Source organism: Necator americanus, chromosome I (genome assembly GCF_031761385.1).
Source record: "Necator americanus strain Aroian chromosome I, whole genome shotgun sequence".
In the NCBI taxonomy this organism is placed as follows: domain Eukaryota; kingdom Metazoa; phylum Nematoda; class Chromadorea; order Rhabditida; family Ancylostomatidae; genus Necator; species Necator americanus.
Genome location: NC_087371.1, coordinates 31,674,300 through 31,689,398, shown reverse-complemented (window position 1 = coordinate 31,689,398; position 15,099 = coordinate 31,674,300). Strand labels below are relative to the sequence as shown.

Here is a 15,099-nt window from a genome sequence, read left to right as displayed (position 1 = left end):
CAGATTATGAAAGCTTATGAGAGGTTGCTATCGCTGCGAGCTAAGGGTCTTTCGGATGAAGAAGCCTGGAATGAGAATACTGTTGAGTTGAATAGGGTAAGTTCATGCGTTTTTGCAGTGAACCCTTGCTAAATAAAGTGAACACTTAAGCAAGGTTACATTGAGTCTGTGGGAAAACAGTGCAGTGTCCTACTGGATAAAACAACAAAACAAAATGTGATGACAATGGGAGACAAATACAAATTGATTCCTTACGTACAACACAATTAATATAGCGCTTAAATATTGTTTATCAAGCAGAGCGATTTTGCAACAAAAGATCTGATGCCAAGTCGAAACAAGCCGCTCGCCGCGCATCCACTTAAACGCATCACCCCATGAATCTGGGATGGTGTGGATTTCAGGTGGGTTATGCCTGTACGGGGTCGTAGATTATAGGCAGCAGGGTGATTCCGTCTATTTCCTTCTGAACGCCGTAAAAATGGCCCAGTAGATGCGGGTTCCGGGGCGCCCTTTTCTACAACGAGTTCGATTGGAGCGCGCCAACGTTGCACACGCGCAGCATCTTCCAGGCCGTTTTTTTTACGGCAATTAGGAAGAAATGGACGGAATCATCCTCTTCCCCACAATCTACGACCCCGTATACGGATACTCCACTTGAAGTCCGCACCACCTCAGATTCATGGCATGCTGCCTTTAAATCGGTCAGATTCACACGTCCAAAATAAACGAGATTTTTTTAAGGCAGCTCGTGTTCATACGAAACTCTATATCGCTAGAATGTTCTACGAGAATGCCCATGCAGTGGTTGACGCCAATTGCCGAGCAGTTCTTCAGGATCTTCTCCATTTACATCTAAACTATGAATTGATTGATATGGCTTACTATGTGCTAGAGGTACTGCAGTTTCGTCCAGTGTTTCCATGATTCCTAACTAAATTATCGGAGTTGAATTATAGGATGGTTACCTGTCTTCGCAACAGTTGGACTACATGAAAGAAGATATGTATCGACTGCTTAAGAAGCTACGTCCTAATGCTGTGTCACTTGTAGATTCGTGGGATTATTCAGATCGTGAGCTAAGATCGGTAAGAAACCAGTAATTTCACTCGATTCTCAAATTCTCCCTTATCATTCAGGTTTTGGGACGGAAAGATGGTCATGTTTATGAGAACTTGTATAAATGGGCCCAACAAAGTGAACTGAATAGAACACAGGTCAAACAGATTTGATCAATATTGATCTTAAAGGCATCACCCCACGAATCTGAGGTGGTACGGATTTCAGGTGGAGTATTCGTATACGGGATCGTAGATTATGGAGAGGTGGGTGATTCCGTCCATTTCTTGCTAATTGGCGTAAAAAACGACCCGGAAGATGCGGCGTGTACACACGGCTGGCGCGCTCCAATCGAACTCGTTGTAGAAAATAGCGCGCCGGAACGCTCGAAGCCGTGTCGTCCGGACCGTTTTTTACGGCAATTAGCAAGAAATGGACGGAATCACCAACCTCTCCATAATCTATGATCCCGTATACGAATACTCCACCGTGCCAATCCGTGCCACCTCAGATTCGTGGGGTGATGCCTTTAACCGTGTAACTGGAGGGAGGGAACTTGTTTGTGGAAAATTTTCCATTTCTTTCGCTTTGCAGGTTCTACCATCATTCGAAAAATATCTCCAACCAATGATGAAAGAAGCACGGAAACAGCACGGGAACAGCAAATTGTGATAAGACTTGAAAGAAACAAAAAGCGTAAATCAGGTCGTATGTATATGTACTAACACACATTCGCTTGTAATTATGTATGTTTATTCGAGTGAGCGCAGCGAGTCGACCGAAATACATGATTTTCTTTACTCGTCTTTTTCACTTCTCTTCCAACAGTTGGAAGTGAATAACAGTAGCTCGACTAAACAATTTGTATTAGACGAGTATAGCCTCTAATAAATCTAAATTCTAAAAAAATATCAAGCAATTGACTTCACATTTATATTCGCACATATTCTTGCGGGTGTAGCGTAGCGGTTAGAGGTTCCGCTGCCTGCACTATCGATCGGAGGTTCGAATCCGCCCTAGTGCTCACCAAGCCTTTCATCCCTCCGGGGTCGATAAATGGGTTTCAGACTTGTCTGGGAGGACAAAAACACTGACTTGACACATCGGCTAGGTCCCATAAGTCATTGTGTAGGCCTGTTACACGTTCGTGAACCTCAAACGATTCTGAATTGAAGTGAACGTGGGGGCGCATCCCAAGTGGATTGATTAACACCACACACTTTATCCACTTTATCTTCATAGCTTCCAGAAGTTCTTCATAATCACAACTTCTATCGCGACTACAACGACTTATGTGCATTTATTAACGTTTAGCACATAGGTTTTCCTGCTCCGGACGGATAGGAGGTCTTAAATTCCTCGCACGACGCTTAGTTCACCGAAGAACTTCTGCAGACGCTGAATATCTTGATACGCGGGAATAATTGCACGTTCTGAAGACGAAGACCATTCTGAACGTCTGGCCAAACTTGGACCTCCATCCTTCTTTAGATGCTCGCTTCGCTTGCCTTCCCTGATCACTAAAAAGTGGCGTTTATGTGAAATTAAACATGTGTTTTTTCTAAAATGCTGTACTCGTTCATGCTTCATGCAAATGCTTTATTCGTCTTTTTTCCTAAGGAATTTAAGCATTTATGAAAGATTTCATAGTTTTTCTTTTTTGAATAAGTCAGTTCTACACTTTGAGAATAATCGAATTTTATTCTACAACTGCACTCCTCAAACACCGCTGGAGTTTGAAAACATGAAGTCAGAGTATGAAGTCTTCTCCTGTTTTTTTTTCTCAAACAATTTGTACAGAATGACATGCTAACATGAGCATCTTTGCCAGCGCTACGATAACGTGATGGTACTGATAGAGATAAGGTTCTTTGTCAGATCACGTAAATTACTAGTTACCAACCTAATGCGAAAAGGACACGGAAATAGGGCTAAGTGGAAGGAGGTGAAACACCCATTGGGGTAAAACGCAACACGTGCAGTTATCAGTATATATGGAACAGTTCACAATGCCTTGTTTACTTTTTGCTAAATCCACTTAGAATTATTTTGCAATGCTACTGCACCGTGATACGCCATGTCTTACTGCTTTCTGAAATTTTGTGATACACAGAAAAACATACACATACGCACGGACCAAGCGCATCAGCCTGATAAAGATAAGGATGCTACGTCAGATCACGTGAACTCCTGCTAGTGCTTCGTTTCCATTCAGTTATGAATAGAAATTTGAAGTTGGAGCACCTTCTCCAAACTTCTGCTAGAGAATTAAAAATGCTTTTTTTTTGACGAGGCTTATTTTGCTCTTTTTAAAGAAAGATATGCACTTATGAATGGTTTTCTTATAACCATTTTGATATAGGTGTCTGAATACTGTACATTGAAAAGATATTCAAAGCTGATTTTACGTCCACATTCCTTTGATACCGCAACAGTTTCAAAACAAATTTCGAAGTATTAGACAAACTTTTCGTCTTTCTACTCAGCAATTAAAGTCATCACCCCACGACTATGAGGTGGTGCGCGTTTCAGGTGGGTTATGCCTATAGGGGATCGTAGATTATGAGAAGGAGGGTGATTCCGTCCATCTCTTCCTAATTGCCGTAAAAAACGGCCCGGAAGATGCGGCGCGTGCACAAGGCTGGCGCGCCCCTGTCGAAATCGTTGTAGAAAAGAGCGCCCCGGAACGCTTGAAGCCGCATCCGCTCCGATACATCCCGTATACATCTACGATCCCGTACAGGCATAACCCACCTGAAACCCGCACTACCCCAGATTCTTCGGGTGATGCCTTGAACACAGAATGCTAACGTAAAATGAATGAACGCCATGATCATTCTGATAAAGATGAGGGTGTTATGTCGATTCACGTGAACTCCTGACTGCTATTTGAGCAGCTGTCTGCATGCACGTATCCAGGCTTTAAAAAAAGGATCGGGAAAACAGACATTAGCTGTCGTGACTATAAAACAGCTAACAATACCTCACTTATTCTATAACAAAATCTGCTGGAGTCATTGGCGGTGCCCTTGGACATTAATCCCGGTGATTCCAATTGTTGGCGTCATCGCATCGACCCCGTACAGTGGAATCAAGTTCAGCGATTTCTGCTGCCGACAGACTTATTCGGCACTATTTGGGACCCGTCTCATCCCCATTCTGTAGCTTTCTGGTACGGACGCGTGAATCCGACGCCGTTAGACCGGTGTACCTCGTTTTTTGGAATTTCTTGAGACACAGACAAATACGCAGATTATATATCGGTATGGTACTTTTAGCTCCATTCTAAGGATGTACACTATAAAATTTTTATTGCAGCAAATGATTAGTTCTTAAGAACAAATACTTCGAATGCTTCGAGGCCAAGTAATCCAACGGCTAATAACATCTCAATTATACATGTTATTACCCATAAAAATATAACAAAACCATCATAAAGCTTGACGCTTAAGTATATGAGAATGCTCAACACAGTCGGTGTGAACAACGCTGAAAAGTAAATATTAAAAGCAAGTAATTTGATGACTCGTTTTTTTTTGGCATGATTTAACAATATTCCCAGGATTTACGTTCGCAAGGGTGAAAGTGATGCATCTGCATTAATGTGCCCTCGAGCCACACAAAATTTCAATGCGATTGCGGTGGTCGATCGCACAAATATGAGTACTACTCCTCTATGATTTAGGACTTTCTAAAATTCCGAAATATTAGGAAGGTATTGTGCAGCTCGAATGACTCAGCGTTCATTTTGGATTTTGGTCGTGCGTCTTACAGATCAGTACGAAAATGGAGAAAAAAACTGTTAGCAGAAAAATTTGCAGACCTCTTGAAGGACTTGAATATATCTAATTACCTATTGAGTACTGTACTTTTGTGGTATTTTCAGGTTCACGGATAAGTTGGCGTAAATCGAAGCGGCCGTCAATATTGTAGTACCTGTAACAGCCATGTAAATCAATGATGTATCGTACTACGGGATAGATTGGCAAAAAAAAACCATGAAAATGAAAAAGAATGAAACAACGTAAAAAAAAAACATTACACGTCCACCCCCGACTCTAGATGCAGGCGACTTCACGCTTTCAAGAATTCAGATGCAAACGAACACATTTTTGAGGAGTGTTGACGTCAGTGTAAATATTCTTTGAAACAAAACAGTGGAGTTGAAGGGCGATTGTGGCTACTCCATTGGAGAATTAGGATTGATCAGCTTAGGTCAATGTCAGTAGAGCCAGAATGGAATTGTTTGGTAGTTCAAATTAGCAAATAGAACAACATTTTCAACCCTTCAAAGAAGACATAGGTGTGGAGACGTCGGACCACAGAACACAATAAGCACTTTACCCAACAACCTGTAAGCAAAGTAAAGTGGTCATTGAGACTTTCACAACGACGGGTCGTGAAAGGGATATGGAACTAAGAGGGAGGCCGTAATGGGGTAGGCAGAGGACGAAAAAAAAAAGAATAGAGCAAAGAGGAAAAGAAGAGAGGATAGTCGCTTTTAAAAAAACTCATTAAAGGGTATAAAAATCGCTGTTCGTTGAATCATGTCATTAAGTAGGCAAACAAGCTTTCCTAGTACTCTATTGGCGCGGAGCGCTCTTAGAAGAGGGCCTCGATTAGGTGAGTCAAAAGAGACTTCAATTTCAACTTCAAGAAACGCTGAATGCACTGGTTTCAAATTCCGACACCAGGGATTTCGATCACTCTCGTGACGTGACGACCTGACCAATTGTAGATCGAATAGGACAAAAGGCAGTTTGCTCCTTATTATTGTGCTCAGCGATTTCCGTAGCTGTGTGGACACTTACGATCCAGAGTTTGCATGCTCTTTAATCCTGCAGTCGTACAAATGCGCTTTTAGGTGACGTTGAGCCAAGATCCTAGTATTGGTCCTTCTTCACATCTATCGCGCAGCCTCATTATCTTCTGTTCACCGGCGTCGTCGCAGTAGATAATGTAGTCTCTGCTACAGTGCTTCGCAATTCAGCATGACGGAACGAACGGATGTTGGCAAAGATTCCATGCTACCATCAGGTGATTGACCTTTCTGGCACTGAGTTCTGGCGGTAATGAACGACAGCCTCTTTTGGCAATATGAGTATGAGAATCTTGCGCAATATAAGTGTGCACGTTATGTGGCTCGTACGCTTCCCACGCGTATACTCAAATGCTTGATTTCGTTTAGTGGAAGCAGGAGCATCATGAGCAGGTAACGACTTATATATGTATCAGACTTGTATACGCGGACCCATTATATTGTGTTATTTTATTTTGAACGTACGGCTAAACCAGACTTGAGACTTTCTGTGGTGTTCGCTTCATCGCCTTCACTGATCAATGAAAAATAGTAGTAGTGGCATTTTCTGTGAAATTAGAATTGTTTTTCAAACATTTTTTTCAAATTTTCCATTATTATTAAACTATTTTTCAACTTAATTTCCAAAATTTCTAAAATTGTTCCCTAATCTTTGCTACATTGGAAAATTTGGTTGCTACTTTGGAACGGTTATTTGTCTTTTGTGGATGTCGTTTCTAGATGGGTTTTTTGACAACTACACGCTTGATCCTGGCTGAAATGCACAGTTTGTTTTGATTGTGCGCGCTTTAACTTCTCTCTGAACTGAAAATAAAGTTTTGGCACTGATGAAACAAAACTACGGAAGTTGCTCCCTAAAGTACTACCTTTGCAGCTACCCCTGCCGATAGTTAGGAAATCCCACATCATTAAATCTGCTAAGGGCTGGATAGAAAGGTTTTTCGTCGGACAAATTATTAGGGAAGTTATGCAATGAAAAAATAATAATATACGGCAACTCACCATCTTCTGAAAATATGTATGGTGTACATAACACATAAAATGTTGTAATATATAAACAAAATGATGTCGATACTTCCGGATTGGGTGAAAATCATAAGGATCTGAAATACATCTTGCTATGTATGTGGGTACATCTCTAAAAGCAGCGTTCCGTCATTTTCGGGAATTTTGGACGACCAGGTTTCTCCAGCAGCAAACAAGATTTGGAACGGAGTTCGTAACCGTCACAACTAAACCCTGATGTTATCAAAACAATATCATCAAATTTCACTCCCATGTTATTCCAATCTTCTCATCGCGCTCTCGAGGGTGGCACTGACTATTTTGGGTGAGAATGTGTCACCTCGACGAGCCCTTCTCTTCACGTGGACTCTGACATTATTGTAGAATGGAGAAGATTTGGTCGTGAAGTTGTTATACAGCACACGAAGTATCTCTTCGTATGGATTAAGGACGTCTTGGTTGTCCTCGGCGTACATGGCCGCTTCAGCCTCAATGAATTAAATGCTTTCTTCAGATCGATGAAACTCTCGCGATGCTTCTATAAGTTTTAGAACGGTACAAATATAGCTGATCGTACTGGACTCTTTTGGAAATCCTGCTTGCTCGCATGGCTGTCCTTCATCTACTGCTCTCTCAATCATGTTTGGGAGTAGTCTTCTGAAGACCTTGCAGATGACGGACAGTAAGCAGATTGGGCTATAGTTGTCAATAACATGTGCGTCTTCCTTGTTATGCAACAGCACGGTCTCACAGAACATTGTCTTGCTTATTTTCCATTGCTTAGAAACCCTGCACTCCGACAAATGAAGACTGAAGAGCCTCGTCAGTGTGCTGATAAAGACCAACCATAGATTTTTCAGATGTTCAGAACTGATTCGTCGGAAGGGAAATACAATTCACGAAATTTGTGGATTCAACGGAAATTTCGAATAGTATACTATTGTAAAACCCCCCCCGCAATGTTTGCGGGTTGCACATGCGTTCCTGAATTTCAATGATTATTCAATGAAGTGGAACGCGTAACCGCATTCCTGTAGGGATTGATCAACACTGAATGGCTGCTCTAAAGAAGCATAATAGCACCTAACGAATCAAATCCTATTACTAAAACAAGGTGATGTGAAAACTCACTTGAAATATACAGCAACTGAATTGGAGAGCTCTTGCAGCCCCAACAATATAGGGGAAGTCATAATCACCATAGAAGGATTTGGATTTCTAGAAAAAAAAATTCATTAGGTTGAACGTCACTGTACACCATGATTTGAAATGACATTGATTGCTAACACTCATCGCTGTCACGTTCAACTGCCTCCCCAGTGTAGTGACCACGCAGTGTTGATGAACGAATAAGAATGGACCTATCCTACTCCCAATAAAGAGGAGTTAGGTCTTTTTTCTGTTGATTTTGTAAAGTAGGATAACGGATAGTACATCTGTAATAAAGTTCATTTCTTCTATATTCGTGCCAACACCCTAACGACAATGGTTGGTGTTCTCTGTGTTTGTCGATTCATGATATCAGGATTGGTGAAAGGAAGCAGTGAGAACGCAAAATAATTAACATTTAACCGACGCGCGCGTCTGTTCTGACAAAACAATTCATTTTTGCACAAACGTTTACTTGCTGCGAGAGTGTCTATGGACATTCTGCCAAGCGCTGGAGCTTGTCTGGAGACAATCTGCCCGTAGAGTAAGTCCGCCAGGTTGCTGCGGAGGCATCACGGCAACAAAAGGATCACTAACCTTCCTACCATTAATGAGTTACCACCAAAAACTTGAGCTTCCTAGAGCACCCTTTATTGAGGGATAGAACAAAGAACAGCTCGTATCTATTTCCAGAGCTCATATAGTTTTCCTTTCCTAGTGAACCAATGTAGGACTGTGCAGTTACTTTGTATCATAGTTCAAGTAAGTCCTTTCGAATAGTGTTGTCGCTCCGTGGGGTACCTCAAGTAGATTATACTAATTATAGATCTTCATTATTTACGCCAATGTCGATTACATGGGTATGGTGGCATTCATTCTCAGTATTGCATTATGTCTTTACAACCTCTATGTGACTGGAAGAAGAATGTAAGTGTGACCGTTTCATTATTTCCTGTCTAGTTGGCCAAAGAAAGCAAAGATGAGAACAGTCCGATCGCGGTTACTAGTGATAGCGTCCGCTGGAATTATCGATAGTGGGCCTTTCGTGCAGCAAAATAGAGTTCGGAGGTAGTCTACTAGGGTGGCAGGGAATCACCTTGATCACTTCGACTTCCGTTGATCTTCGAACTGGTCGAGAAGGCGCCAGTATTTCTTCCATTTGTCCCAATCACGTGCCAGAGTAGCCCAATGGTTCCTCCTTTCGCGAGGGAAACGAAGAGCATCATAATTTTCCTTGAGGGACTTCGTGAAGAAATCAGACCATCCGGTCAGCGGTCTTGCTTTATGCGCTTAATATCGCGGGGAACCCAGTCGCTCACGGCTCTGTTCCAATGGTTGTTGTTAAGGCGCATCACGTGTCTGGCCCACCTTATTTTACTTTCCTTGGCAAACGCGGCGGCGTTTCTGATCTTCGATGTGACAGGGAATAAACCTACAAAATCAAAGACCAGAAGATCAGAAGCACATAGAAACCTCAATTTAGCTGATGCGGCAACTCTTTACAGCTGGACGGATGATGAAGATTCGCTCTACCTAACTTTATTTTCCTATCCAAGTGCACGCCAGGACTTGTCACGTTAGGTGAATTAGCAGATTACGAAACTGATGGTGTTGAGCTCTTTCCACAAAAGGATCGAGTTACTGGTGTAGATCACAAGCATGAACGTGATCATGATCAATTTCCTCTCCCCCGATTAACATCTTCATAAAGGTTGTTTTCCGCAACGTTTCCCAGAGCAATTAACTCGAACCGTCCCCTCGGCGCAACACAACGAGTTCGGAAGAATGACTCTAATACTTTCTGTCTTCCTTTAAAGGCATCACCCCACGAATCTGGAGTGGCACGGATTTCTGGTGGAGTATTCATATACGGGATAGTAGATTATTGAGAGAAGGGAAACGGCCCGGAAGATACGGCTTGGGGCGTTTCGGCGCACTATTTTCCACAAGGAGTTCGATTGGAGCGCGCCAGCCTTGTGCACACGCCGCATCTTCCGGGCCTTTTTTACGGCAATTAGACATCTACACATCTACGAAACAGCTGGTTTGAAACCGAATCTACAATCGCACATGTTTAATTCCTACTTGCGTAGTATGTCCATTTGCTAGTAGCGGAGATTGCATTATCTCGGGTGTAGTTTATTTTATTGCTTGCCAAGTATGTGAGGAACATACGTCGGAGAGTCTAGACATTGACGCTAAATTTGGGTGAAAGACCATCTCTAGAGGGATAAGGAAAAAATCTGTGGCGTGTTAACCCGGATGTATCAACGCGTTTTACTACATTTCGGAGTCATTAAGGTTTTGGAACGCATGTTGGCCTATATAATGACTTGCGGGGGCCAGCAGATGTGTCAAGTCAGTGTTTTTATCCTCCCAAACAGGTCCGGTACCAATTTATTGACCCCGGAGAGATGAAGGGCTTGGTTTTCATGAGGGCGGTTTCGAACCATCGACTGTGTGGCTACTACAACGGATCTCTAACCGACTCCGCCACCCGCCGTCCCAAATGAAAATAAGTAAATAAATAGCAGAGCAGGTGTGGTGCAGTTCGTAAGAGGTTCGGCTGCGACTTCAAGGCCGACTTGAAACGAGGCGATTTTCTGAAATATTCTGGAACTTTGGTTTGAAAATGGCATTCTTCCAGGTACAACAATATTGACGGTCGTTTCGATTTGCGCCAGATGGTAAGAGAGAATGATAATCAACTAAGACTTTTATACGCATCCGGTTAGTTTACTTTTGTTTAAAAAATACTGTGAGAGGATGAGAGCCTTGAAAGAAAGAAAGAGGAAGTGAGGAAAGTAATGACAGAAATCTTTTGAATCGTATCGTCGATGAGGACTCTAGAAAAATCGAAACTTAAGACCTCTTGCGAAAGCAGAAGCTAACATCGCTTTCAATCTTTGCCTATTTTATTCACAATTTGCGCCAGATACTTCTCAATGCAAAGGCCAAATATAAAGTGTCGACGTTAAAGTCATCACCCCACGAATCTGAGGTGATACGGGTTTCAGGAGTAGTATTCGTATACGGGACTATAGATTATGGTGAGAAGGTGATTCCGTTCATTTCTTCCTTCATCTTTAATTGTCCTTAATTGTCGTAAGAAAAAAACGGCCTGAAAGATACGGCTTCGAGCGATCCGGCGCGCTATTTTCTACAACGAGTTCGATTGGAGCGCGAAAGCTTTGTGCATGCGTCGCATGTTCCGGGCCGCTTACTACGGCGATTAGGAAGAAATGGATGGAATCACCCCCCTCTCCATTTACTAACCCGTATACGAATACTCTGCCTGAAATCCTTATCACCTCAGATTCGTGGGGTGATGCGTTTAACGCGTGTCTAGATTGCGCAATGACTTGCGGGGGGCTAGCCGATGTATCAGATCAGTGTTTTTATCCTCCCAGACAAAACCGGTACCAATTTACCCGGACCCCGGAGGGATGAAGGGCCTGGTTAGCACTAAGGCGGTCGTGCAGACAGTGGAGCCTCTAGACAGTGCAACTGTGATACACCCGGCTCCGTCTCAGGATAAGAGTGTCCAATGTGGATTGTCCGCAATCTCACTAAAGTCCCACCATTATTTGTTCTCACCTATCGTAAAATCAGCGTCGGTAGCACTAGTGATAGTGTTTTATAATAAGTTTTTAATGTGTGATAGTAGTTTATAATAATTAATATATCTTGCAATAAATGCAATAAATATTATTTAAAATGTAAGAAGCTCTATTGTAGAAGTGTTCACGCCGTCTGTGCTTGGTATCCTCACCTTCCTTATTGTGCGTATTCCGAGTGGAATGGGGAGATTTACGTGGACACTTTGTTGCTGTTCACAAATAACAGCTGCTTTGCTTCTTTTTGCAGTCGAATTTTATGAAGTTTTCATCAAAGGCTATTAGAGGTTTTTTTTTTTTTAAAAATGAAAGTTTGAGGTAAATGTGTTCATAAAAAGTACATCATTATATTCTTATCGCACGGAATACAAAGAACACACTCACATTGTAGTTTTTAGTAAGAGCTCTGCTTTGTGTAATTACGTCTAACGAATTCATCGGGGACCGTTGAGTGTATATGAGTAAATAAGTGAAATAATACATGTGGATACTTTAAACGTTGCTCATGAATCAGTAGTTGTAGTAATCTACATAGTCTAAATGGACTAATTAGTGTTAATAAGCCAATAGCCGTAATTAATGTTCACTTCATATTTCGAATAATCAGATAGTGGATAGCATCTTCGTACTCAGTATTTCCAGCAATTTGTAGCAACACGAGTAATGAATCACTGTGTAATTAGTCATACTAATTATTATTATTAATCAATTAATTATTACATTATTGGTCAGCTTAAAGGCATTACACCACGAATCTGGGTTGGTGCAGATTTCAGGTGGAGTATTCTTATAAGGGATGGTATATTATGGAGAGGAGGGTGATTCCGTCCATTTCTTCCTAATTGCCGTAAAAAAACGGCCCGTAAGATGCGGCGCCGCACAAGACTGGCGCACTCCAGCCGAACTCCTTGTAGAAAATAATGCGCCAGAACGCCCGAAGCCGTATTTTCCGAGCCGTTTTTTTTACGGCAATTGGGGAGAAATGGACGGAATCACCCCCTCTCCATAATCTACTACCCTATATAAGAATACTCCACCTGAAATCCGTGCCACCTCAGATTCGTGGAGTGATGCCTTTAACAACACGTGAGCACGAAGCCGAAATCTCGAACAGAGATGGAATGAAGTTGGTTCGTACTGCAAATTTTGACTTTAAAGTTTACTTTCGTATTTATCTGCATACATTCGATGGTCGTACCCGATGTTCCGTCCCCTCACTTCAGGATGGTTGGCAAAGTGGCACCCTTCACCTAAGCTGTGCAGTTACCACGAGAATGAACAAAAGAGATAGAAGAATGAAGTGTTTGAAGATGTAATGCGGTAGTGTGAAATAAGAAAGCGATGTTTTGAAGAAGTCATCTGCCAACAGAGCGACAGAGGTGTGCATTTAGAGAGTGCTCGTCACTGCTTACAAAAATACACGGAATTAAACAGGTAAAACCGTCAAGCGCCGAAGGCCGAAGGCAAATACGGCAGAATTTAACGAATTAAAAAGTGCAGAACGCATCCAATACGTTTTAATTCCGCTGAAAAATTGGCTCACAAATTAGCGCATAAAAAATTAAGTGGTTTAAGTTTTGAGCCCATAACTTTGTTGTGAGAGAAGCTGACAAAAAAAGCCAACAGTACAAGGAGATACAAGAGAAGAATTGCCTCAATACCTTATCAAAATTGTCTTTTCACTCCTACGACTAAAGTAACAAAAATAGACAAATAGACCTGAAAGTGGAGATAGAAACGTCAAAACTTAAATTTTTTTTGTTTATTTCACCAACTCCGAAATTCGAAACAGAACAGGTAAGTGATATTGTATACCAAACAATCTTCAATCCGCGCTCCATCAGCACGTATAAAACTTAGTGGGGGGATACTTCTTCTCAATGCCCTTCCTTCAGAAATTAGAAACACCTATGCAATCGGTGGCTTAAACAGAATCTAAGAATACGCCCGAAATAGAACTTTACCTTTGTCAGTACAATGGTGATGTTCACTTATTATTATTATTATTATTATTATTATTATTATTATTATTATTATTATTATTATTATTATTATTATTATTATTATTATTATTATTATTATTATTATTATTATTATTATTATTATTATTATTATTATTATTATTATTATTATTATTATTATTATTATTATTATTATTATTATTATTATTATTATTATTATTATTATTATTATTATTATTATTATTATTATTATTATTATTATTATTATTATTATTATTATTATTATTATTATTATTATTATTATTATTATTATTATTATTATTATTATTATTATTATTATTATTATTATTATTATTATTATTATTATTATTATTATTATTATTATTATTATTATTATTATTATTATTATTATTATTATTATTATTATTATTATTATTATTATTATTATTATTATTATTATTATTATTATTATTATTATTATTATTATTATTATTATTATTATTATTATTATTATTATTATTATTATTATTATTATTATTATTATTATTATTATTATTATTATTATTATTATTATTATTATTATTATTATTATTATTATTATTATTATTATTATTATTATTATTATTATTATTATTATTATTATTATTATTATTATTATTATTATTATTATTATTATTATTATTATTATTATTATTATTATTATTATTATTATTATTATTATTATTATTATTATTATTATTATTATTATTATTATTATTATTATTATTATTATTATTATTATTATTATTATTATTATTATTATTATTATTATTATTATTATTATTATTATTATTATTATTATTATTATTATTATTATTATTATTATTATTATTATTATTATTATTATTATTATTATTATTATTATTATTATTATTATTATTATTATTATTATTATTATTATTATTATTATTATTATTATTATTATTATTATTATTATTATTATTATTATTATTATTATTATTATTATTATTATTATTATTATTATTATTATTATTATTATTATTATTATTATTATTATTATTATTATTATTATTATTATTATTATTATTATTATTATTATTATTATTATTATTATTATTATTATTATTATTATTATTATTATTATTATTATTATTATTATTATTATTATTATTATTATTATTATTATCATTATTATTATTATTATTATTATTATTATTATTATTATTATTATTATTATTATTATTATTATTATTATTATTATTATTATTATTATTATTATTATTATTATTATTATTATTACTATTACTATTATTACTATTACTATTACTATTATTATTATTATTATTTCATGTTCATATTATTATTATTGTTGTTGTTTCATGTTAGCATATCATTATGTACTAATGGTTACCGCAATACAGGGGAAAAGTCGAATTCTTCGAATTTTGAATAATGTCTTCTAATTCCACGGATCTCCGTCACTAGAGGG

General features: G+C 38.2%; 3 protein-coding genes across 4 annotated transcripts; 2 read left to right on the top strand and 1 right to left on the bottom strand.

Annotated features, from left to right (window-relative positions):
* Positions 1-6: 6 nt before the first annotated feature.
* Positions 7-1,731, top strand: RB195_007443 (uncharacterized protein; the record flags this gene model as incomplete). Its single annotated transcript, XM_013448504.2, has 5 exons — positions 7-96; positions 745-897; positions 960-1,088; positions 1,140-1,217; positions 1,654-1,731. 5 exons carry the CDS (start codon positions 7-9, stop codon positions 1,729-1,731), a joined length of 528 nt encoding a protein of 175 aa, XP_013303958.1.
* Positions 1,732-4,384: 2,653 nt separating this feature from the next.
* On the bottom strand, positions 4,385-8,176 carry RB195_007442 (uncharacterized protein; the record flags this gene model as incomplete). The annotated part of the gene is made up of 5 exons (XM_064181072.1): positions 4,385-4,548; positions 4,913-4,995; positions 6,881-6,981; positions 8,015-8,101; positions 8,171-8,176. 5 exons carry the CDS (start codon positions 8,174-8,176, stop codon positions 4,385-4,387), a joined length of 441 nt encoding a protein of 146 aa, XP_064037888.1.
* Positions 8,177-8,368: 192 nt separating this feature from the next.
* Positions 8,369-14,996, top strand: RB195_007441 (uncharacterized protein; the record flags this gene model as incomplete). Of its 2 annotated transcripts, XM_064181071.1 has the most annotated exons (6): positions 8,369-8,371; positions 8,726-8,794; positions 8,859-8,959; positions 10,680-10,762; positions 11,771-11,814; positions 13,623-14,996. In XM_064181071.1, 6 exons carry the CDS (start codon positions 8,369-8,371, stop codon positions 14,994-14,996), a joined length of 1,674 nt encoding a protein of 557 aa, XP_064037886.1. The 2 variants fall into 2 exon arrangements, with proteins under 2 accessions (XP_064037886.1, XP_064037887.1); XM_064181070.1 differs by lacking the exon at positions 13,623-14,996 and having other exon boundaries at positions 8,369-8,426; positions 8,691-8,794; positions 11,771-11,934.
* Between the last annotated feature and the right edge of the window lie 103 nt (positions 14,997-15,099).